This window comes from Drosophila biarmipes, chromosome 2R (genome assembly GCF_025231255.1).
Source record: "Drosophila biarmipes strain raj3 chromosome 2R, RU_DBia_V1.1, whole genome shotgun sequence".
NCBI lineage: Eukaryota > Metazoa > Arthropoda > Insecta > Diptera > Drosophilidae > Drosophila > Drosophila biarmipes.
The window spans coordinates 16,840,547-16,867,029 of NC_066615.1; the positions used below are offsets into that span (position 1 = coordinate 16,840,547).

The following is a 26,483-nucleotide window of genomic DNA, read 5'->3' on the forward strand; positions in this document are numbered from 1 at the left end:
AAGTGAAGCATGCTCTAAATCTCTTTGACTTTTGTTGCCCAAGCTCAATTGGTTTCTCTAAACGAAAGTACATAGACTAAGCCTAAATGAAGAAAGTAAATTAGGTATAATATATTTAGGTTATTTATACACTAGTTAGGTTTTACTTTCATATTATGGTTAAAGAAATCCATTTAGTTTCTTTTTAGTAGCTGTTTGCAGCTGTTTTCTATTCCCAGCACAAATTAAAAATACAGAATAAACTTTAATTACAAATTAAGTAACCTTAGCTTTAGTGGTTTGTATTGAAGATAGTTTTCCAACATAGAGATTTGATTTTTGCAAAGCTTTCAATTCAAAAGTCTTGAATCTTTTAAAGCTTATTTTAAAGTAAACCTTGAAGACGTAAATTAGTAGCTCAAAAACTTCTTTTGGTTCAACAAGTGGACCCGCGAGCGGCCATTAAAAACGGAGATTCAATTATAGATCCACCGAAATTACGTCATTAAGCATGCTCTGAATCTCCTTAACTTTATCCAAGCATCTTGGCATTTATTTTTCATTTTCATTTTTTTGGCATATTCTTGAGTTGAAGAGTGCTGTTGATTTGCTGCGATGTGTGGGCATTCAAGTGCGAGCTGCGTAATCTGCTTATTAGACATGAGTCGATGCCTTTGGTTTTTGCTCAGCTCCACTCGAGTGCGCAGCCATCAGGCGGTCGTCAAATCATCAAATCATCAAATAGTAATAAAAATAGAAGCCCGATTTCAATTATACATATAGTTCTCCGCTCTCGCGATGAGATACATTTGATGCGCTTGGCCGGGCCGGGCCAGAATCGTCTTGGGGCGGCTGGATCGGATCAGGGAATGTGTCGACGAGTGCATGTTTTATGCGGCTGAAAGGTTAGTAGCAGCAGGCCACTGAAAGTTCGTTCAACGCTGCATTTCGTATCTGTATCTCGTAGATACTCGTGCTTCGGCTCGATTCGCGATTCGATTTGATTCGTTTCGCCTCGCGTTGCGTTTTTGCGTTGCGCTTTAGTTGGTCTCTGTGTCAGTGGAACTCTGAAATGCCACCTTGCCTCGAGTATCTGTGGCAATGTGGCAAACATTCTGCGATGTTGCCGCTGCCGCTGCTGCTGCTGCAGGCAATGCTTCGTTGCACGACGGCAGCAGCAACAACGACGGATTGGTTTCAACTTTTCAAAAAAGTGAAAGGAGTTTTCAAACATTTGTGTATTTATTATTATTCGCTACAAAATTTAATTTGACATTTATTTTATAAGCGCAAAATTCGCTTGGCAATAAATTAGGGGGTGGGGAAAATAGCGATGAGCTGACCTGTTGAACTCTAAAGGAAATCCCCCGGCCATCGGTGAAAATGAGTGGAAAACAAAACAAGGCTTTTCACTTAGCAAACAGCGGCGACTACCGAAAGCAAATCGAAAGAGCCCAGCCCAAAGCCCAAACAAGCCGCAAATTGTTGCTGCTAATGTTGTGGCAATTGTTCGTGTGTGTTTGCCTCTGTGTGTTGTACAATGCACTCGAGTCATGCACATGAACATGCACATGCCAAAGCGTTGCGCCACCACAAAAGCACCACCACCAGCAGCACCGTGGATGTGTAGTGCCACACAGCACCGCCGACAGAAATAAAAACGAGCACCTGAGAGCCGAGAGACGCGGCTCAATCCGAGACATTCGCTGAGGCAACAGCAATTGCACCTGAAACCGAAACCCAAACTCAAAATGAAACTGAAACTAACTGCCGAAAGATGCAGCGTGAGTTGTGAGATCGAGATCTCTTGGCCAACTTTAAAATGTGCACTTTTTGGGAACCGAAAAGAAAAACAAAAGCAAAGCCAAGATGAGTTTCTCGTTGGTTTTAATTCAGGAATTCACGACTATAATGAACTAACTTAAGATCAGTAAAGAAAACATTAAATGATTATTTTAAGGAATGGCCTCGTTACTCATCTGAAGAAAGTGCGAGGGAGATGGAGGTATGCCTGCAGCGATCGGCTGCTTTCAAAAAGGAAGGCACTCTTCATTTGCTGATAACATGTTATATAGATACTTTTTAGAGTCGGAAACCCGGTATAATCTATTTTAAATCATAGATGCATCTTTAATTCAAGTACTTAATGAGCCAACAATTAGCCAACAGCACTCTGATAAAATCTGCACAATTTGCAACAAGACTCTTGAAACCGCACTCGGTTTTTGGGGGAAAAGCCACTTATGCAAATGCAATAAAATGAAATGTAATGAAATTCTCCCAAACTAGACCCCAACTTGTTCATTTGGAGCCGACTCTTTTTTGTGTGTGAAAGCCGCAGAGTGCCTCTGATGAAACTGCAACCGAAAAAGCCGCAGCAAACAGAAATTTCATCTTCACTTTTGCGGCTGGTGGAACTTCTATGTGCAATTGCAATGGCCATTGCCACAGCAAGTGCAACTGCAACAAACGCAACGGCAACAAGTGGCATTGCGAGTGCCACAAGGTATCTGTGACTGGTTGCGTTTTGCCGTTTAAAGCGTGAAAGTGAAATCTTTTAACTTTTCTGTTTGGTTTGTGTGGAAACGCGCTTTTCTTTGATTTCTGTGTGGTCAAACAGAAAAGTTTTTCGTTATCTTCCTCTGGTCAGTGAACCTTTTGGGAAAACAACATTAGGTGTAGAGTTACTTACACAACAATATCGACAGCGATAGCGATGGCACGGCCGATAACGATGACAGTTTCGATAATGACGCTTACCTGCAAGCAAAAGAAATACGTGAAAAGGTTAATAAAAATTGCAAATTTATTATGCATGCGACCGATAAACGTGTCACCGCCAAAATGCTTCAGAAAATAGAATAATACTTGTTTAAAAATACACAAAAGAGGGGAAATTCGACGGCGCTTGGCAACCGAGAAAGAAAATAATAAGAACAAGAAGCCACAAGCCAAATAAAATTCCGCCAAGGCGCGCCATTTCGTTCAATTAATTTGGTCAATAAAGTGAGCACTTGGCCTAGGGATGCCATCTCAATACAGAGACGTCAGACAGTTTTAAAGACCCTTCACTGTACGTGAATAATAAACAACAAAATTGTCGCATTCTTGGCCCAATCTAGGACAGCATTTGTGCTCTACATACGGCAAGTTGGATCTATATCTATATTTGTATCCACACTACACACAATTTCTTTTCTTATATTTTAATTCGGGCTCTCACATGCTATTTAAACAGCTGAAAGTTGTTCATACTTGCCTTGTTTGCCATTGTTTAGAGCCAAACAAAGCGACGGGGACTTGAAATGGGGAAACTATGGCAACGTAGTTGCATATAGTTTACAACCATTTAACCGTGTTTGCGTTCAATAATTTTTTGGGTACCAAAATAGCCCAGAGCAGGTGTGGAATGCCCGTGGGCACATATAGGTATAAATATCTGTAGTCGAGCGTTCTCGCCTTAATTCAATTAGCTGCGTCTGTCCTTAACTTGAACGTATCCATTTTTAATTAGAACGGTGCAAATTTCGCAATTGCACAGAAACACACACTCACAGACAGACAGAACGACAGAACGACCATCTATATATAATCAAAGTCAAAGATATATAGGCATATGTGCATTTGGTATCCGAGCGTACGTATGTAAATGCATATAGCTCAAAGCTCGTTCGGATCGGATCGGTTCAGTTCAGTTTTAGTTTTTTGTGCATGAAATAAATGCCGATAGGCCGCCGTTCAGCGTCGACAACGACAACGATAAAAACAACGACAACAAATGCAACAACGGACAACGAACGCAGTGGCCGACCTTCGCCGTGTGCGGCATACAACGCTGCTCGCTGAAGGTTGACAATCAATAGCAATAGCAGCAGCAGCAGCAGCAACAACAAAAATAATAATAATAGTAGCAGCTACAGCGGAGACAACAACATTAACTAGACCACAACAGCATTTTATCAAAACTCGATTGCATTTCAAAAAGGGTTGTGTTTTACCCCCTTCGAGTGGAGCAGTTGCCCAATGCAACTCTGATTAGACGTCTCATGCATAATGGAAATTATGTTAAACCCCTGTGCCAAATGCAAACGAAAACCCGACAGATGCCCCCTCTCCTCTTGAAAATCCACAAAATGGGTTGATATGCAAATTGTTTTTACCATGGGAAAATGGGTTACCAAATGTTGTAGCAAAATGTAGAGCAAGGAGAGCGCCATAAAAGAAAGCATGTCGGTAAAAATATAGATAAATCTGGGTTACACAGAACGATATAGGTATTGTGTTCAAAGAGTATCTTGTATCTGGCATACATAAAACCATCTTGTTTTTCCCCTTCCACTTTCTTTCTTACTTTGTAACTAATAAGTTAAGATCAAACTATTTGAGATCAAATTTGCTCAACCATATCGCGAATGCGCATGGTTTCATCTTTATCAACAAATATTTGTTAGGAGTGATCAAAAGGTTCCGAAGAATGTCTACAACCCAGGAATTTGTGATTATGAAGTTTTTTTTCAACTATTTTAAAGAGCTTTTTAAAGTAGTAATATAACCAAGCCAATAAGTTTTTCTTTAATTATACTATACTGCTTAGAAATAAAAAGATACAACACTTGTCATACAATTACCAAGTAGATACATTACTTATCTTAGAATTTCCAATTATGGTTACAGTCCAATAAAATAACGTTTGCGATAACTTTGCTCAAGATTGAAGATATGAAACTTGAGTGCTACTCCCGGTCGCATAAATCAAACACCCCCTGCAACTTGGGGCCACTTCGCGGCAATCAAAAGAATTATTCAACACGCAGTTTTATTACACGTTCGCTCGTATACATATCTGCATCATTAGGCCAAAACGCTTTTTGCTGTTTTCGGCATGATTTCTGTTATTTACAAGTCACGAAGTCGGGCCACGCAAACTGCAATTAGGCTGTGGCAACGGCTCACCTGCCCAGGTGGGAAACTGGCTAGCGAGATCCTCTCGGGAACAGGCCAGAGATCACGTATCTTGGGGATAAATCAAACGCCCCCGCAGAAAACGAAGAAAAGACTCTTCAAGAGTTGCATAATTAAACTGGCGAGGATCTGATTGTAAATAGACAAGCGCGGCATAATCAGCTTACGTTCTGCTTGTAGGCCACGTTCTGGGCCTGGCCCTGGTAATTAATATCTGCGAGATAAGCACACACTCCACGGCTCTGCCCTGGAGCGGGTATTATTATGTATTCGGATTTGGATTCGACTGGCCGCGGGCTGAATGGGGTCAGAAGCCAGCAAACCTGGTAACGGAGACCGAAGTCGAGATACAGATACATCAGCAGCTCAGGTAGAGCTTGGCTAATTTAAAGTCAGGTTATTAACCTCTGGAGAGAAGAAAAAAGTATAAATTCTATAAAAAGAACGCCGAGCCGAGTGGTCAACTAAACAAATATGTGCCAGATACTTATTTGCATGTGCGCACAAGTCAAGCGTTCGATTATTTCCAATTGACAAGTGCGCCGGATCATCAGCGAGGGATTAGATGGAAACTGCGTTGCCATCGTCAAATAAACACGAGACAGGCCAATAAATAAACCCCGCAAGCTGAGCAAACACAAAACAAACACAGGAGTTGTCTAGCTCCAACTTCTTATTCAAAAGTATCTCATGTTTGCCTGCCACCGCCCACTCCACATTGTTTACATAATTTCCTTCGAAGGGAGGGGGGCGGGCTACTATCAAATGCGTCTTTAGCCATGTGGACAAAGACGAACAAAATTTAAATTCCAATTCAGGTGAGACAACGTGAACAAACTGCCAACAGACCAAGACATTGCGCCAAGTGTTATATATAATGTAATGTAATTAGTGAGGGTTGCTGGTTGCTGGTTGCCTCAGTTGCCTCAGTTGCTGGACGTAGTAGCTAAAAAAAAGCGCATACGTCAAATGTAATTTGCGTTTGTTGGCCTACCCTCTACACGTGACCAGACGAATCGCTGGCCCAGACCAGACCAGCAAAAGAAAATACGAAAAACAGACCAAGACCAACAGCAAGTACCAAGTGAGGTTTCACTGCAGCCACTGAAAAACTAAGGCCGAAACTGAAACTGACGTAGCTGGTGAACCCGGATATGTGCCTCGGTGTAGGTACTACTCCTATATACCCACCTACCTAGCTACATGTATAACACGCCTGTGTGCAGACATTATGTATTGGAAATCGATTTGAATACCAATTCCGAATTACGATCCCAATTTGAAATTCCAAGCCAAAGGCAGCCCCCCATATGCATTGCATTCATTTGAATGTCGCACGCAAACCCAAGTTTTTACTATGCCAACACTACGCAGTTCATTGTTCAAGGAGTTTTCTAAATTATATTTTAATGTGCCCACCTAATGATGAAATGATATTTCAGTTCTCTTAACCAAACTCACAAGCAATTGGGTTACATTTTCTAAAAATTAGTGTGATCATAAAAGAAAACCTTGACATCTTTTCGGTATCATTAAAACATATATCTCAAAATGTACGCTAAAACTATTTGCAGAAACACAAATACCAAACTTAACATTCTTTAAAGTGATTACCAATTAGTGAAACCACAATCCCAACATTGTGAATAACATTTACAAGCAGCCAGCTTAAACTATGTTTAAAGTTTACTGCATTTTTTGGTCAAACTTATTGCAAGTAATAAAAAAAAATACTAACAGTCAAAAACTTAATCTAAAAACGTATTTGGTTTTAAAAATCACTAATGAGATTTTATTTAAAAAAAAAATTAATTTTATCCGTAAATAAGCTTAGTTTTGAATAGAATATTATCCTTATGATGTCAAGAATTGTTTTTAGCTTCTTTGAAAACCTTTTTAGGAGTACAGTTTTTATATATATTTTTTATTTAACTGTCCCCAAAATGTGACAATTCACGATTCCATTGTTGCCCGCAACCAAATTGTTTAGCACTTCGAATTCACTTTGATTCCGATCAATCAACATCTGAGGCTCCTCTGATTCCTATTCAAACATCTGTTGCTGCCCCTTGGTTCCATACAATGAAATTCAATACAAGAATAACAACGATGATAATCACCGCGAATTCTTCAAACTTAATGAGCCAAAACCAAACTACGGCAATAAGCAGTTGAGAGAGTCGAATGCCATAAACGCACTTAAAGATACATAAAGCGAAATAACTCTTGTCGCGATACAGATACGAGACCCGATCGAGATACAGATACAGAATGGATTTTTGCGCATTTAAGTTTCGCCATATGCTGCATGCAACATGAATGGGGCGGCGGCGGTGGGCGGTGGGCGGTGGGCGGTGGGTAGGTGGCCGTTGGGCGGAATGGAGTAGAATGGGCGTGGTCTTGACATTTACCTTTGCAATGTACGACTCATGCCGATTTTCCGGTTTCATAAGAATGCTGGATGCGACAAGCGACAGGATGCACGGGCGAAAATATAACAGCACTCCAGATGGTTCTGGATGTTCGGCGAGAGTTGGCTGTGGGCAATTAATTAGGCTTTTTCCCCTCGTTTTCGTTTTCAATTGCACTTTTTTTTCTCTTTTGTAAGACACTAGACACACGCGCACTCGGCAAATTTCTCTTGTTTAGCTATAGATATAGATATATATATATATATATATGGTATTTGGTTCACACACGAAACAGCGTTAACAACATATGGTCCAAAAGGTAGTTCAGCTTGGGTGTAGCCAGGCGAACATATGCTGGCTCTGCCACTCGGTGCTGTGGGTGGTGGGTGGTTCGGGGTGGTGGGTGGCTCTGTGGAAGCAACAGTCCTGTGTTGCCAGAAAGTTCCCTCGAATTTTCCACTAGCTGGGGGTATATTCTAGATGCTTCTTCTGTGATATTCGGTTTCTCTCCTTAGGCTCCGCCGTTAGGATCGGTATGGGTACGGCTGTCGGCTGTCGGTTGTCGGCTGTCTCCTAGCTGTTTTCCCAACTACTCTCGGCCAAGTGTGTATTTTGGATGTATGGTTGGTATTGCGTATAGAGGATGTGTGCGTTGTCTTGGGGCTGGCTTTCGCACGCGGTCACTCTCGTTGAACGACTGATTTCAACGGCATTTGGCGTTGGCATGAAACTTGACTACGCGGCCATTCCACCATTCCAATTGAGTGGGAAAAGCTCGCGGCGCAAAGCTCGCTCAATTGAGTGAAAATCAAACGAAACGAAACGACACGAAACGAAACTGCAGGCTGATCCCATTCGAAAGTTTAATTATATTTTGCCCAGCCGACACTAGTTGCTATGCTGTTATTTTATTTATTTCGCTTTTTCCCCCCTCATGCTTTGTTTTTCTCCTTTTTTCGAAACCGGCAAGCGAGCAAACTACGATCTGAAGACAACAGTGAACACACGGCGAGCAGCTTTGAGTGAGTGCTTTGCCAGCAGCTAACGGCAATATTACGTCAGAGGTCCGAGCTTTTTCGGTCTTCTGGCAGCCCCGAAAAGAATTTAATTAATTTAATTTGAAATTATCGTCAAACGTTTCACTTGGCTCCGAGGGGAGAGCTGCAAAAAGCGCCTCTACTCGAGCATTTAATTGCCTTTTTGCTTCGTTTGGTCAACTATTTGGCTCGAATTCGTTGTATTTTTAGAAATAAACAACTTATTTTTATTCGCATCTCTCGATTTGTATTTGTTCTGCTCTTCAATGACTTGTTTATTTTCGTACAATCACTTCAGATCATGTATACGACATGTGGGCCGCAGATTTGGAGGGAGCGATGGCAAAAACTTGGGGGAATCAACAAATGGCAAAACGTGATTAAAAGAATGGCTGCTAAAGGCAGAAGACTAGTCGAGAGAAAAAGAAGAACAAGTCTAATAAAAATATAAAAATGCTAATTGGGCTCGAAATTAACATAAAATCCATTTATGTGCGGTAAAAAATAACATTTACAAAAAGTAAAAGTTTGTGGCTTTATCGGAATTAACATAAGCATTGTATAACAAACACATTTATTTATACGCAATTTAAAACCATTAATACTTGCTAAATCAAGGTATTGAGCGGGGATTAAAGAGTGAAATGAAAATATGCCAGAATTTAAAATGTTTGACTTCAATTAGCAATCTAACTTTTCAATAAGCTGGGCAAACAACGCACACAATTGATTTCACATTGTGTATTAAAGCTGTTCAAACAAATAAACAGGAAAATATTTTAACCAAATTATTACGTATACGCAGTGTGTGCCACAAATGGAAAATTTGCACAAAAAAAATACAATAAAATTAGAAACAAAAAGCTACTGTAATACATAAAATTTATAAGTTATTTTTGTTTCTTGATTCACAAAAATTGGACACATTTTGGGGTTTTTTAAGGAATGGCACAAAATTACGCATACGCATAGTAGTTTTTAGAGTCTTCAAATTAACTTATTATTTTTGTAAGTGTTGGGGAATTATTATGCAGAAATAAAAATTATAAAAAAAAACTTTTCTTTGGGAGTACAAAACAAATATTTTTTTTATAAAAATTCAGAAATATTTTTATTAAAATATATAATTAATAACAATATTATTATATATTAAAATTTCTTTTGGGATATAGAATTCCGTTTATATAAACAAAAAAACAAGGTTTTTGTAGAGGTATATAGAAATGTTTATACTAAAATATTACGCATTCGCATTAATAGCAATATTTGTGTGTTGTTGGCAAGCTAAACGCTGCACAATCTCTTTTCGGACGTGGACTTCTGTTGATATCAGCAAAAGCTGCATTATTGGGAGTAACGAATACACGCCTGGTGGCAGCAGGACTTACGGGCTTATCATTCCGCTGCTCTTGACAACGTCAAACAATTGCTGCTGCTGCGGCTGCTTCTGGCCTGGCTAATTGCAATTAGCTGCCGATGACGTCGAGGGTTTGACAGACACGTGCCAAAGCACCGGTACCGCGGCTGCAACACCCCAACCACCCCTCAAAGGTTTGCTTGCCTTTTCCGCTATCTCAAACATATGCATTTCCCATTTCCACATTGTCTGCCCTTTGTTTGTTCGTGTAAAAATAGTTTAAAGCCCTACAAAACAAACCAAAATACAGCCACAAGACGGCAGCGAAAATAAATGGTTAATACGCTAGATAGATGGCTGGCAAGGTGCTCGAATTCGTGGCCCAAACATGTGACTGCGGCCAATAATTAATTTATAAATTACGTTCTAAACTAAAAGTCCGAGCTTAAAGGTACGCCAGCTGGAAGAACACAAACAACGCCAGCTATGTTGTCTGCAGAAAAGACCTTGCTTTCGATTTTCAAAATGTGTTTACTACACTCTCGAACTCGCAAGCACACACCGACTCACCCAACTCAACGCAAAACAAGAAACGTTCAAATTGCTATTTTATTCACTGAAATCAGCGACGCTGAACACCAACGGCGCCAATAAAAACAGAACCGAAAATAAATTAAAAAAATATGCACAAAAGGTAGAACATTTTAAACGAGTCGTTGATTTATGAATTTAAGAAATTAACATTCACAATGAAAATGTTTAAATAAAATAGGTTAGGATGCAACCAAACAAAGCTCTTTATAGAAATAAACTAAAATAAAAATTCAATTTTTTATATTAACAATTGTAAATAAAAATGTTTATAAATTAAAAGTGTAATAAGATCACGAAATAAATAATTAATTAATTAGAAAGATTATATGAAAAACAATTTATACTTATTATCGAGGAAAAATATTTACTACAGATATTGGAGTCATATAGCAAAATTGTGAGAAATTGCTATAATAACCTGAAGAAATAGACAATCAATTTCAATTATATAAGGGAAAAAAGCAACAAGTTTTAAATGGTTGCCAAAAAATAATGACTAACCAATTTATTTGTAAATCATTTATAAAAGGGTTCAAAAACTAAATTACTTTTTCCCCCATTTAAAATTAATTACCAAATCGGTAGTAAGCCGTTTTCGTGCAGAACGAGATAAATGCAAATGAAATGCCAAAACAATTTGTAAACTGTATCTTGAGCGATAGAACCGCCCGTTTGGAGCCAACCTGCCGCCGCCTTGCCATTGTATCTGCTCCTTCTATAACTTCTATGGCTCCCTACCTACCTGCCTGCCAACTCCCTATGCCAACCACCCCCTTTTATGGCCTTTTCGGCCGCAACCGCCTGACTTTTGATAGCGATAGCGAGCGGCATGCTCGAGTGCCTTTGGTAAGACCGCAGAAAAAGAGACAATACGAGCTGAAGAAAAGGCTAAAAACAAAAAAAAAAAAACAAAAACGAACCCCAAGACAACCACAGATAGCCAACAACAAGTTCTGGCTGGAACTTGTTGACTACGACGACGACGACGACGACGACGACTTCACTTTTGCTCGGCTGGCCAAAAAGTGTTTTGCTTTACTTATGGCCTGTGTGCGTGCGTATCTGTGTGCGCAGGTTAATACAGATAAATAGATAGATATATGTAGGTACGTATAAAAGACACCTTTCAAGACTGGTTTAGTTTGCTTCTGTTGCATTTTACCCCTCCCCCAGCGGCCAACCCTCCAACTGCAGCAGCGACTCTAATGCAATCAAATCGGCCTTTGTGTGTCTGTGTGTGCTAGCCATATTGGGTGTTGGCCAGCAGCTGTTGCTGTGTTGTTGCCGTTCTGTAGTTGCTTTTGCAAAAAAATGTCGTTTGATTATGGCTGGCCGAGAGAATGCAAAGTGAATTGTTGAAATATTGAATTAAGACCAAAGTCTGTGTACGCTCACTGGCAATTTATTTATCTATCCATCAACTCTGGCTAGCTGGCCGCTTGGTTCACCCACTTTCAGGGCCACTTTTTACCTTATCTGTTGGTTAACTCTAAATTACCAGCAGCACTTCAGTGCATTACTGCATTCGCTTTTTATGCAAGAATTTCAAATCGCAGGCAAACAAAACAAAAAAAACAAAAGTGAAAGTCATCAGCCGCGAGCCGAAATCCAATCTCGAATATTACGTATACGCAGGGGCGATCGCTGATCGCTGGCTGAGCACAAGATTGGCCAGAACGAGACCGAAAGTGGCATCCTGGATGCCAGACACGTTCTCGCCGCCGGCATGCCTCGCAGATTTACGATCTCCTCTCGGCTGGGATCCACACGCCCACGCAGAAACGACCTTAATTGTGTCCGTGTCGAAGTATCTGAAAGTGTGTGCCTTGTTTTGAAGAAAAAAAATTGTTTTTGCCGCACGTCAAGAAACGACTCCAAGGGCAGTCGCGGTAATAGCAGCAGCGGCAATGCAACGCATGCACTCCACATAAATTGCGCACAGTCAAGATTCGTTGCAAGATATTAAAAAAACTATTTTCAAGAACGTAAGGAGTACAAAACAGAATTAACGCACCGATAGTAACGAATGATTATCAAGAACCATGTATTATTTTATTTATTTTATTATGAAAAGATATTTAAAATATGTTTTAAATGTTTGAAAAACAAAACTACTTTTTCAAGAAAGGTTTTTTTTTCAAAAAAGTATTTTTTCAAAAAAGTATTTTTTTTCAAAAAAGTATTTTTTTCTAAAAAGGTTTTTTTTTTTGCAATAAAGTATTATTTTCAAAAAAGTATTATATTGAAAAAAGTATTATTTTCAAAAAAATATTTGTTCAAAAATGTATTTTTCTAAAAAGTATTTTATCAATTTTGTTTAAGTATTTTTACACAAAAGTATTTTTGTTCAAGGTATTAATTTAAAAAAAAGTTTTTTAAAATTTAAAGGTTAATTTAAATAATTCCCAAACAATAGGATTTTTCTATGTTTTTGTTAAATCCTTGTATGTTAATATGTCATTTAAAACAAATTCCCAAATAAATTTCGCCCTGTTGCTCCCCATCGAGTGGCCACTGTGGCAACGCTCACTTTGCAGACACGGACACATTAGAATGGCTTGCGGCTGGCTGGAACTGGTTGCGGCAGCTGTGTCCTAACACTCTTCAGCCTCCAGGTAACCGAGTAACCAAGTCGCCAAGTCTCCGAGTCCCCAAGTCGCGGGTAACCCACAACGCCTCCATGGAGGCAACAGCCTCCGCTAACGAGCTCGTGCGGCTCCGTCTCCGATTTAAACTCCAATCGCAACTGAAACTGCAACTGCAACTGCAGCACAACAACGCACAAGAATTGCCATGAACCAATTTGATAATACAAAGCCCCGACTACCATGCCACTCACACACACGCACAACAATTATTATTATTCGGTTTGCCATTTTATTATTTTGTTGGTTTTTTTCTGCCGTTTTTGGTTAGAAATTGAAAGTTGTCTGGTCGTCGCAGGGAGCGAGTGGAGCGTGAAACAGCGACACTTTGGCAACACCTTAAGCCCAAGGATAATATCCTGTCGCCCGCCTGACGCCGGTAAGCCGAGGCCACCATAAGGACACCCCAGGCAGGGTCAGGAATTGGATTGGATGGAGATGGAGCACGGGCGAAATCTCGAACGCTTTTGTTGGCTTATTTCCCTCACAAAATTATAATTGTATTCTAAAGGTAAAGTACACTTGGAGTATTTGTAAAATCCGATTTATAAAAAGCGGTCGTTGAAAAAATACAAAATGTTTAAAATACTAGAAGAAATACCAAATCATAGCTCAATTTACTGTCATATCTTGTTTATAGAAAAGTACGCTTGAAATATTTGTAAAATGCAAATGCATAAAATACTAAAAGAAATACCAAATTATTGATCGATTTACTGTCATATCTGAAGTTGAGTAATCGTTGCCAAAATGTTTAAAATACTAGAAGAAATACCAAATCATAGCTCAATTTACTGTCATATATTGTTTATAGAAAAGTACGCTTGAAATTTTTGTAAAATGCAAATGCATAAAATACTAAAAATACCAAATTATTGGTCGATTTACTGTCATATTTTCCTTATAGATAAAACATTTCCCACAATTTTAGGGATCAAGGTATATTTTACTCCAAAAAGTAGTAATTATAATAATTATTTTCTTAGTTAAATGGAAATGTTAGTTATTAAAAAGTAATATTTTTGGATTTCTGAATTATCCAAAACAAATTTTCCGAGTGCTTTCATGTGGGAGTCAAGTGTGAAAAAGTCGTAAATTGGAGCTAAGCGTTCGCACGTTTTATCACACCGACCCACACGAACCCACGACAGCAGGGCCAAAAGGGCCAAAGGGCTTTGGACCACAGATTAACCCATGTTGTACCAGAAGCTGGATCCAGGCCCGTTGCCGTCCCACTCATTCACTTCCGCTGCCCAGGGGCACTCCATCCCGCTTCCCCAAATTGGATTCCGATTTCTGAGTGCGCTGGTATTATTCTCGACTGAGTGACTCGCCTTATTTGCAATTTAGTTAGCTAAAAATAGAATTCCCATTGACGCTGGCGTGGGCAGCGCATCGAAAAAAGAAAGCAGCAAGGAAAGTGAAGAAAAAAAAGCACACAAAAGAAGAAAAGTGTGGAAATCGTAAGGGAATGTCTTTCCACGGAAAAATAAGGAATGTTGAATACCCTCTATAAAGGTTTGTAATATATATCTTTTTTTATTCAGTCTATTTTCCTTGTTTTTTACTCTTTATAAAGTATGTACAGAAAGTGGCATACAATTACTAAATTTAAAACCCAAAAACTCATATTAATTTAAATTGCAATTTGATAAAACCGAATAAGCATCCTTTTAAGCCGAAACTTTCACCTTCATTTTAATTGCCAGCTTTGGCAAACCTTTTTGCTCTCATCCAGGGATAAGCCCTTATTCCGCAAAGCCCAACGCAAAAAGCAGATGCCAAAGGGGGAGGGAACGCCAAGGGTGGCCAAGAAGAAGAACCGCCAATTCGCACATCCTCACAGCAACCTGCCACAGATCCCCAAACGACGTCAGCGTTAAATTGAGTAAGTAATGAAAAATCGATAAGCCGGTTCGCAACTGGCTTCCATACGGACAACTGGAGGAGCTGGGAGGTTCCAGGGAGATGGATACGGAGGCGGAGGCGGAGTCGGAGTAACTCGGAGTCAACAGGAGGTTGGCAGCCGACAGGCGCCCGTTGTCCCTTGTGGCTGGTCGGGCACTCGAATAAATGTTTTACGAGTTCCGTCCCTATAATAAAATCATATTTAATTAATATGGCGAACCCCCCTATTTCAAATTTCCCTAAAACTGGAACAGTACTGTTCCTTTTCCGACTTTTTCCTGGAAACTATTTTATATGAACTAATGATTCGATAAATACAATGGTTAATGGTTCAAGATTCGCGGAGCTCAAGCTAAAAATAATATGGTTTAAATGGTATACCATTGTTTGAGCTTTGTACGAAGCTAACACTCCGAAACATGAAATATTTTTTTGAGATACGACTATTGTTCCTTATTATTATTATATAGGTGTATGAATAGGTAGATCATCATATAAGTTAAGAATCCAAAGATGGTATGGATATTGTATTGAGGAAATAAACTATTATAAATATATATTTATAAAACTTACTTAGTAATTAGAGAATAGGTCTGTTGTTTGGAAAACCCTTTTTTTTAAATATTCGTATGTAAAATATGTTTTTTAACAGACCGCTTTAGGAACTTATTTTTTAAGTGTACTTCCAAAGGGGGCTGCAGCTCAGACGGACTTTGCAAGGCTGCTGGCGCCTGCTGCCAGCATGAAAGGGAGCCAAGAATCGGGGGCCCTGAGGGGAGGCAAAAGGACCACAGGACTCGGGGAGGTGAAAGGGGCGTGTCTTTTGCCCGTGTATGGCGCCGTAGTACCGTCATGGGCATGGGCATGGGCATGGGCATGGGCATGGGCGTGGGCGTGGGCGAGGGCGTGCGCATGACCAGCAGTATAACATTCAATTAAGTGCAATTTAAGCTTAACTAGTGCATTACGTAAGTCCTGTACGGAACATGGCAGGATTGCCAATGGAATTGGCCGACTGGGTTACACATATAATTATCGTTAAGGCTGTGTTTTCCCGTTCTTGCCTTGAGCAGTACTGATGTAATCATAAATGCGCCTTATTCCCCTGGGCAGCGAATGTGAATTGTATTGAAAGGCATAACCCACATATTATGCTTCTCCATAAGTAGTTAATTTTAAAGTTTGCCGGAAATTACTCATACGTATATTTACTTTATACATGTTTTTTAATCTTTGTTTTAAGGGGTCAAAGCTCTTGCAATCACATTGTAAACAATACATATTACTCCAATGACAAACAAAGATGTTAACCGATTTATTGTGAGATCAAGGTTCGATGATAATTCGATTTTTTTTTTTGTAATTTTGAAGAGTACCAAGATACAAACTCATAATTTGTAAACATTTATGATAATATCAATATATATATATATCTATATATATCTTTAGTCACAAATGTACTACCCATAAGAAACCAATGGGTTTCGAAATATTTCCCAAAATTACTTAGGGGACTTATTTTGATGTTCTTCAATTTCCTTGCTGTTTCTGGATCCCTTGATAATAATGATCTTGCACAGGGGAAGCACCAATCTGCAGTTGATTGTGGTTGGCAGAAAGTCCTCTCACTAGAAAATCAACAATGTGTACTAAGCTCACTCAAGTGAAGTGCAAATGAAATCTTTTGTGCGTCGGGCCTTTATCTTGACCCCACACATCCGCTCGGATACCCAAACCACCCACTCTACTACTCTATATGGCCACCCCTTTCCCGTACTCCCCGCCGGCGAATATTATCTGATGTTTTCAGTCGCCACAACACACGCGAATTATGACAAATCGAGCCTGTTCTGACGTTCTTCTGCGTAAGTTACAATATGGGTTACACAGTGCAGGACCATGCCCACACGTTTACGCCCACGCCCCTTCGGGAAATACGCACGCTGACGTCACAGTGAATGGCCGAAATGGAGAAAGCTGCGGGAAATGGCGGAGTTACGGATGCGGGGGGGGCCAGAAAGAGACAGTAGAACCTTCTAGCAGACGCCAGAAACTGCGTCATTCATTCATGGATACCCACGATTTTGTCGTAGGTTGGGCACGCCAGAGAGAGAGGCAAGCACGGGGGGTGCTGGGGGTGTGGGTGGCTGGGTGTTTCGGGTGGCATAGGTGTACCGGGCGTTGTGCATTTCATTCATAAAATCACATCGAGTGGGAGTGAAAGAGCAAGTCCTTCGTTGACCTTCGTCACTGCGCAGGCCTTGAGAGTAGTTCGCAGCTTTGAGTGAAAGCTTCGATGCAAACACATCAGCCACCCACCCCCCGGTGGCAACAACAATAACAAGTGACCTTTTGCCACCACACCAACTAGAAAGAAAAAAAAACGACAGAAATTCCACACCAAGCCGGCTTAGCATATGGCCAGAATCGGCATTACATTCGGCCAAACCCTCAAAACATATTGCCATAAACCGATGGATTTATGGCTTAGACTGAGGGGTATTGTGGGGTGCCTCGACTGCTGGCGAATCTCACTCGCTCATTCAATTTCAAGGTTGATTCCAAATGTCAAAATTGCAGATGCGACGTCTTCGAATCAAGTTTGCACTTGGCTGCGAATCGAAACGAGTTATCCAATCCAATCCAATCCAATCGCAAAGAGCATTGGAGCAAAATAATACTAATGATCGGCATTATGATGATGCCGGCGATGACGGGGGGATCAGGTGGGGCGGTGGGTGGCAAGTGGGCGCCAGAGCAGACGAAACCTTTTGGATTCCACAGCAAACCCGTACAATAATTTATTGTGTAATGAATGCAACAAACGCTCGAGACCGAATAAAGAATCAAGTCGATGGGGGGAATACCCAGCAATGCGGTGTTAACATTATTAAAGAGCTCAAAGCCGCAGTGTTTTTTTGTTTTTGCGATGGAAGAAGTTCCCACATTTGTTGTTGATCTTATAGGTTATAATATAATTCTTTCGAAAATAATATTGAGATAATAAAAGTTAAGTACGTATTGGAAGACATTAGAGCTTCTTAAGGTCTTAAAATAATACCTACTTAGATGGTTACTCAACTCCATTTTGCCTTTTTCCAATGAAAAATTTCTATTTAATAGTTAGGGTCCAAAACCTCATAAGTAGAGCTTCAAAGAGCAGTCCAGAACCATAGTCCATCGACCCCCTCGCTCGCGCAGGGCAAACTTAACGGCGAATGAAACGAGACAAGTGAGTGTTTGTGTCGCTTTCCCCCTCCCCCCTTGGCAGGCAAAGTAGATAAGCAGATACAATGTACCGTTGCCTTATTGAATCGCTCGGATACAGCAGACGAAATAATTGAAAGTCAAATTGAAAGCTTTGGGGCGAGGCCCGAGTGCTTTTTTTTTTTTTTCGGGATCTCATTGGACTCTCGATACTGCAAGAAGCGGCGGAAAACTCCAGTTACTTGCATCTGATCGCAAGTCGCAAAAATGCAGTTCGGCCTAAGAGTGTTTTTTATTTTTTCTGTTTCGTTGGCTTTTCGTTTTTCGAGTGGTTCTGTACGAAAATGCATATACATGCATATAAGTATAGGCAAAAGTGAATGTCCACCGAAAGTCCTTGAAACCTGAAACCGATCTTTCCAGTTTGGCGCACAGAGACACAGTGAACTGTTGCTTTAGCCGGTGCTATGTGGCGGTAACTGCAGGTCCTGCACTGCGAGAAACCTTGCATGAATCTATGAAAAACTACGGATTTATCTATTATTAAATCAAATTTTTATTATGAGATCATAAGATCATAACGAGATGGTTATTATATTCCAAATTTGGAAATATCATCAGAATATACGCAAGTTTCTTTTGAAACAAATTTTTAAAGTAGTTTCATCTATATAATACTTGGTTTCCTTATTTTCCTAACATAAGATCATAACGAGATGGTTATTATATTCCAAATTTGGAAATATCATCAGAATATACGCAAGTTTCTTTTGAAACAAATTTTTAAAGTAGTTTCATCTATATAATACTTGGTTTCCTTATTTTCCTAACATAAGATCATAACGAGATGGTTATTATATTCCAAATTTGGAAATATCATCAGAATATACGCAAGTTTCTTTTGAAACAAATTTTTAAAGTAGTTTCATCTATATAATACTTGGTTTCCTTATTTTCCTAACATAAGATCATAACGAGATGGTTATTATATTCCAAATTTGGAAATATCATCATAATATCCGCAAGTTGCTTTTGAAACAAATTTTTTAAGTAGTTTCATCTATATAATACTTGGTTTCTTAATTTTCCATACATTATAGATGTTGAATGATGTCCAACATATTTCTAAGATTATCATAATTTTTAGTAACGAATTTTCGCTCAGTGCTCTACTTGCTGAATTGCTACTGCTGCCATCACATCAGTTTGCAGCTTGAAGCTGCAGACAAGCTCCACTTGGCTCAGAAACTTGGACTGGGTGTCGGTTTTGGGTCTTTGGGCTTGGGTTTGGGTTTGGGTAATCCTTCATTCACCTGATCGGATCTTGAGGGTGCCAACGAGAGGGCGGAGGAAGGCCAAGAAGTATTTGGGTTGATAATGGGTGTGGTGTGGTTCTCTTTTGATATAAATCAAAATACAATAACCATTGGATATGTCGAATGCAAACATTGATATACGATTAAGCGATAAGTGCGAGAGGCGATCGAAGCGGATGTGCCGAGCAAACTGTCTAGACGGCAGAGGTGTTGTTTCTATATGAATATAGAATGAGATGCGCACTTATCGTTTAAAATAAATATGTATCTGGACTCTAAATTATATTATTTTTATTTTAATACAAGTTAGATAAATTCACTAGTAATACCTAAATAATACTAATAATCCTTTGAAGTATATAGACTTGTGATAGCTCAACTAAAACCCCACTTGGTCTAGAGAAGTATCCTAAATAATTAATGTATCTGGACTCTAAAACCGCACTTGGTCCAGAGAAGTATTATTAATAGATCTGGAATCCGCTCAGACCAGCCTTTTCTCCCTCTCATTTCATTTTTTCCATGCAATGAGCTATAATGCGATTGCATAACCATTTTGATCCGAGCGAAACAATTAAGCGGACACAGCATCCAGCGATCGAGTTGGTTTGCCAGCGTTACAGATAAATCAACAAAAAGCCCCAATGGTTCGCTTTTGACCAAAACAAAAAGCTTAAGGCTTAAAATGAAAATGAAACTGAAGCTGAGAAGCAGAGGCTGAGGCTGAGGCTGGCTCTGGCTCTGGCTGAAACTGAAACTGAATCGAGTTAAGCCAACTGAAGTGAAGTGAACTGAAGTCGGGTAAAGTCGGGTGAAATAAAGCTGGGGCGCAGCCGTAGCCACCTGCATTGAATTGACATTGAAGGTGGTTGTTGTTCTTATTGTTGGTGGTGTTGTTGCTTACCATAGTGCTCGGCTGTTTTGCGGCAAAACGGCAAAAGACCAAGAGACCAGGCCAAACCTACCTACCAACCTACCTACCTACCTACCGAGCGATGTTTGTTGCTGCTGTAAATGCGTTCATTCCACACTGCCTTTCATTTCTTGCAATTGGCGTTTTAATTTGCCTGTTTAACCACATCAAAACGAACAACCAACAAACAACAACCACACACACCCAACTCAGCCCAATGAATATGCATGCAAAACAAAATCAGCTTATACAATGGGTCTTATATTCATAAGTATTTATATGTGTAATAGTTGCGAGCGAGTGAGTGTGCCAGCAGTCCATATAACAGGCAGGCCGCAATCAAATCGAACCGATTATAGTTTTGAAATAAATTTAAACCCCCATAAGTGGTGTGATTAGAAGCTAAAACACCTAGTGGAAACCGTTTAATTACTACATGAACTAAGCTCTGAGAAGGCGGGATAAACTTCTTATAAATAGAAGGAAAAAACTAACTAAGGGTAAATAAAAAATGTGTTATTATTAACAGAGAAAATATAAATAATTTTAATTTAACTTTGTAATGTTTTATAGCATGTTACAGATAGTTTTTAGTGATCAGCTTTTTCAATCTTTAAAGATTTTTATATCATCCTCAGATTTTTATAAATACCCATTACAATATAATTATGGAATGGAAAGAAAACAAAATATTGGAATTGTACTTGTAAAAATGTTATATTATAAACAGTTAAAATGTCTTTTACTTTATTTTATTGTATTTTTAACAGTTTATATAACTCCTTAAATGTTTTATACACCCATGACGATATAATTATTAAAGCAACCAAATTTGTTTATTATTTTTTCCATTTCGTAAATAACAGCACAATTATGAAAAGCCTTTAAATTCCAACCTCAAGCCAATTTAAAATATGTAATTAAGTGGAGCATTAATTACTTTAACTACACCAACAACAGCTACAGTCCGAGTAATTGGTATAAGGTCTATTGTCTGTCGGTGTGCTCGAGCACATACCGCACTCGAGTGTTGAAACCCTTCAAAAAACAACTCGAGAAAACTTGATACAAAGTGTTTGGCTCCTCTTTAATGTGTTGTAGTTTTTTCTAATTTTTTTGCGCATTAGCAGCGAAACCAAGTTGGCAAATGGCCGTAAGGCAAAATTCCAAAAGAAAAAGGAAAAGATATAAATATAAATAACAATAACAACGCGAAAATATATACAACTTTGGACATTCCAGCACCTGTTAACTATGCTTTTGCGTGGAGTCGCATTAAAAATTCCAAGAAATCGTCAGCAGAGCCACAAATGCAAACGGCTTCTTGCACTAGTCTTAAAAATAAAGACACACAAAAGATGTATATTAACGAACGACCTTGCCAAAGGCAATCTTCAAGCGGAGTGGAAAAAATGACTCTACGACTTTGGCAATAAAAGAATTAGCGGCTCTTAATGCCCAAGCGTAACTGAAAAATTGGCAACAAAAAGCACCAAAAACACAAAAAACTGCGTATTTTTTGGTTATTTGCCTCCACCTCTTCTCTAATAACAATAGCGGAACAGTAAATGATTTGGAGTAAAGTGGATTTTGGGCGCTTAAATGGGTTTTTGAGCAGAACAACGTCCGTTTCAACACATCCGCATTCTAAGAACCGCTCCAAATCGTTCAAAAATAACCTTACAATTAATAATTAATATGAAGAGGGAAGAACTCAAATGTCTGACTTTATTATCTTGTTCAACTTCAATAGTGAGCAGCACGTGAGACTGACTCACTCGATTTCTGCTGAGAACAGAGCTGAATATTCAATTGTTCACTCACATCAAATACGTGCAATCGACGGGCGAGTTTGCCGGAGTAATTATAAATCTGATGTTACATGATTTGCAAATTACTCAGATGGATGTGCCATTACAAGTTGGAGTTCGCAATGATCGCGATAAGTGTTTCCCAAAATAGATCTACAATTTAGAGGGTCTGAAGCTTAACTAATTCGGATCTTCTTCGAGCAACTGTGTTAGGTGATACCAAAACTGATCATAATTAAAATCTATTAAAGGTATCACACTTTTAATAACAAAAAAAGAATAACTACTTGCCTAAATTAATTGATTATTTGTTAAAGAAATATAAAGATGACAGATGGCTTCTTTCTATCTTTAAAAACGATTATAAAATCCTTCTCATCGTTACCACCAACAACTATAACTTTCGATCTTATTTTTGGGGCACCTTTAGACCCAATTTTGAAATTTGTTTCATCATTTCGTACTACAAATTTGGCAAAACAATTTATTTTTGCCTAGTCATAATTATAGGAAAATTGGTATGAATTATTTTCTACAGTTCGGCCGCTTCTATTTTTTTTTCGTTATGGCAAGTCACAGTCAAGCGTAAACAAAAACATTTTACGAAAATCACATTAAATCCGATTCAACCCACTTATTGTTGTTGAAAATATTTGATTTAACCTTACCACAGATTTTGTGTGTGTCTGTGTGTTCTTTTCATTATTTTGGACAGCAAAAAAAAAGCGAAGACAGCCCAAAAATGTTGATAATTGCCGGAAGTAACTTGTGTCACGCACAGACACACAAAAAACACACAGACAACAGATAAATTATATTTTTTATCAGAAAGCAATTTGGCAACATTGAAACCTATTTCTAGGCTTTATTTCTGGGAAACACAATTACACAGTACTTATCAGCTGAAGAAGTATTTTATAGTCCACCGAAATCGATCCGAAAAAGTTCGTGGAAATCGATACTATAAAGGATTTAATTTCCCCATCGCGCCCGGTCTACAGAAGCTGATTTAAATGTCAGAGAAGCCGGCTATAAAGCGTTAGTCAAGCATAAATGTTAAATGTCTTTTAAATACCAAATTGAGGAGGCCACTTATAAAGAAACACACACAACTGGAATACACCTACGAAAGTGACATCCATAAGTGAGACAATCGAATGCTCTGAATTTTAATGGATTTTATTATCAAGCAGCGAAGTCTCGGATACAAAATAAATAGAAACCAAATGTGGTAACGTTTGATTATCACTCCATTAAAAAATATATTCCTTAAATATCTTTAACAGACAAATGGTTTTGGTTACAAATGATATAATTTTATAGCGATAGCAGCTAAGCAATATTTTGAAAATACTGGTATTAATAGTTATTTTAACGATTTTTAATGCCAATCATACTAATATACTCTTTAATTTACATCTTTAAAATATAAAAAACTGCAGTATTTATCACCTGACAGCTAAACAATAAAACAAATTGATATTTCCAAATAACTGACAATAACTTGTACCAGTACTTAAAACTAATCATTTAACCGCAGTTTGTGTGCAATTCTTCAATTGGCAGGCATTGTGATAAAACAGCCAGGCGTTTTCAATATTTATTTTAAAGGTTTTCTTTGACAATATTCCAATGTTTGTTTTGACAGCCAATAGTGCGATGTTACCCAGCAGCAAATGGCAAAAAGGCAAATAATCGCTTTTCAGGCACCTGGAATGATTGATGGGGTCGTAAATGCCTTTTTATGCGCACTCTAAACTTCTGGGCAGAAATTTATAATACCCTTTGGCAGTGTATGACAATAACAATAACAATAACACGAAGCCGAAACGGCAACAACAAAAACGGCGGCAAAATGCCGATTGCAAGTCAAACTCAGAGATTAGGCGAAGCTGAAAAAATTTGAAAGGTGCACGCGAATGCATTGCAAGGCATTTTGTTGCATTTGCAACAAAGGAATGCAAGTGGCAGCGACTAACAAGTAATTTACGTACACAATCCAAGGCACACACTCGCACTAGCATGTTCGTATGTGGGTATATGTATCTGCTGTTTGTTTGTCCACAAAGCTAACAAACTTGCAAACAGAAGGCAGTAGATTATCATCAAAGACCTGAAGGGAACCCACTTTCGGATAAACAAATTTCACCAAGAAAGATGGAAAGATAGAACTATAATGTACATACGCTTTTATTGATAAAAATGTATAACAATTTCAACTTAAAGAACATTATAATAAATTTAAAATCAAGTTTAAATTCTTAATAAATTCCTAAATAAATACACTGTTGGAAGCCAACATTTTTATAACGAATGTTGGAGATATTATCATCTGAAGTGTCAAATTAGGGATACCCCAAAAATGCCCCCGAAAACAATAAGAAAATAACTTCTATTAACCACATCAACATCTGCCTTTGTTTTTAGCACACTCTTTCAAATTGTTACGAAATCGCATGAGTTTATAAGGCTCGATTAGACAGCCCGCGGGTTCAACCAACTTTCGGTCAAATCAAGTACACCACTCACTATATTATTGCTTATTCCAGAGATTCATTGATGATCGCAGCGCTGACAGGCGGTGTCTACTTTTGAGCCATGGTTATCAGCATGGTTACAACCTCTAAGCCCAAACATTGTAGTCGGATTTGCTTTTACGACACGTCAAGTGGACCCTCTGCGGTATCAGGAATCAATGCAATCTGCAATCTATAGGAGTGCCTTAAAAATAAATTCCCCCCGCAGTCTGTCGTCTCTGCCTTATCAACGGCGAAGTGAACCTGTGTATTTTCTACGCCCCACTCGCGTTTTTCTCTCTGTTTTTCTCGCTGTCTTATCGCGACGGCAACAGCAGGCACAGGCACCTCAAAGGCAAAAATAAATAAATACAGAAATATAGAAATAAATGGGAATGTGCATTTGTTTGTGTGGCGACCGCAAACATTTCAAGTTCCTCTGCATTTCTTCACTTCTTATCGGCGGTGGTGGCGGTTCTGTTTTTACTTTTATTCAACAACCTATTAATATGCTGCCACAGAAAGGAATCCGAGTCTATATTCGTTCATATGTACACGAATTCCACATAGATATGCTGTGATGTCAGGTTCAGGGGGTCATCGTCATCCCAACAGACTTTGCCTCTGCCCGGCGATTGTCGTCGCCTCTGATTTCGCAGGCGCCAGGCATGATACCCGTGGCATTATCGGGTGTCTCCCCTAATTGCTGGGTCCATTGTCTTCCCTAATTAGCGCACATGGCCACAAAGAGCTCTCGTAGAGTGGAAATGGGTCTACCTTTCAACGCCCTCGCTAAATCACTGGCCTGCTGTCATTCGCTTCTTTATGGTTTATATACATAGGTTTATTAATCCCGAAAAGATTTTCACATTTACATCTTAGCGTGGGCCTAGAATCTTTTTTTAAAGAGCTGTTTGAGTTTGAAACACCTACTTTATTTAAAAATACATTTGTATTTAAAAATATTTTTTTTTGCATTTCGTAAATCACACCGTTTACTAAAGCAGATTGTTATTAGAAATGTTTAAATAAAGCAGCAGAAATCGGCTCAAACAACTAAAATTAAAAATTGTAATTTTTTTTGCTGATCTGGTAGCACCCACCTCTTCGTTATCCTTAACCTTTTCCTCATTAGGGTGAGGCAGAATTTTTCGGTCTGGCAACACACAGATTTTTATTTTCTTCTGGCAACGCTAGATTCTTCTAATAAATATATCAAAATTTTAATCAATTTGATTAAAATTCTGAAAAGTTTAAAGCTGGGTTTGTGTCGATGTTTTGATGAAGTGTCTTCGCCACTAGGTAGTCTCTACACAGTTTTTACTTTCGTGTAATGGGGATTTATAACAAATACCTAGTTCATGTTGCCTATTTTCAGGCTGGGCTTAAAAGCAACTCGTTCTGCGATTCCCCAACGTTTTCTAGGCGCAGCTGGCTAAGCTCGAAAAAGAATCGCCATATCGCCTGAGGTTTCAGCCATATGGAGTGCACGATAAACCTGAAAATTGTATAGTCATGAAACTTTCTAGCCACGGCGCTGAGGGGACTCTTTTCTTTGCACCCAAAGCCATAGAATTTATTATATTTTGCACGCTTTTTGGCAGCTACGATAAGCGTGTGGAATCTCGAGCACACGTGATAGGAGCCCCGCTGACAATCCAATTCTTTTTATATTTAATTTGCTCTGCCACCGATTTCCATAATCACAAGAATCGCGCACACAACTGCAGTTTTTGGCCAACACCACAAGCTCTTTCATCGCCTCCCAACCAATTTTTTTGCTAGCAAAATCATATTTATAAATGATTTTTACTACGCAGTTGAGTT

At 38.9% G+C, this 26,483-nt stretch overlaps 1 protein-coding gene across 2 annotated transcripts in view; it reads right to left on the reverse strand.

The window, feature by feature from the left end:
* The window catches only part of LOC108036314 (terminal nucleotidyltransferase 5C), a 46,121-nt gene that overhangs the window by 11,547 nt on the left and 8,091 nt on the right, over positions 1-26,483 (reverse strand). Inside the window, exon 1 of one of the 2 annotated variants that reach the window (XM_017112325.3) lies at positions 7,353-8,066. The exons of the other annotated variant lie outside the window; for it this stretch is intronic. Within the exon in view, the coding sequence (XP_016967814.1) occupies positions 7,353-7,391 (39 nt within the window). The 5' untranslated portion in view covers positions 7,392-8,066. Of the gene's footprint in view, positions 1-7,352; positions 8,067-26,483 lie in introns of those variants that run through there. 2 annotated transcript variants of the gene reach the window in all.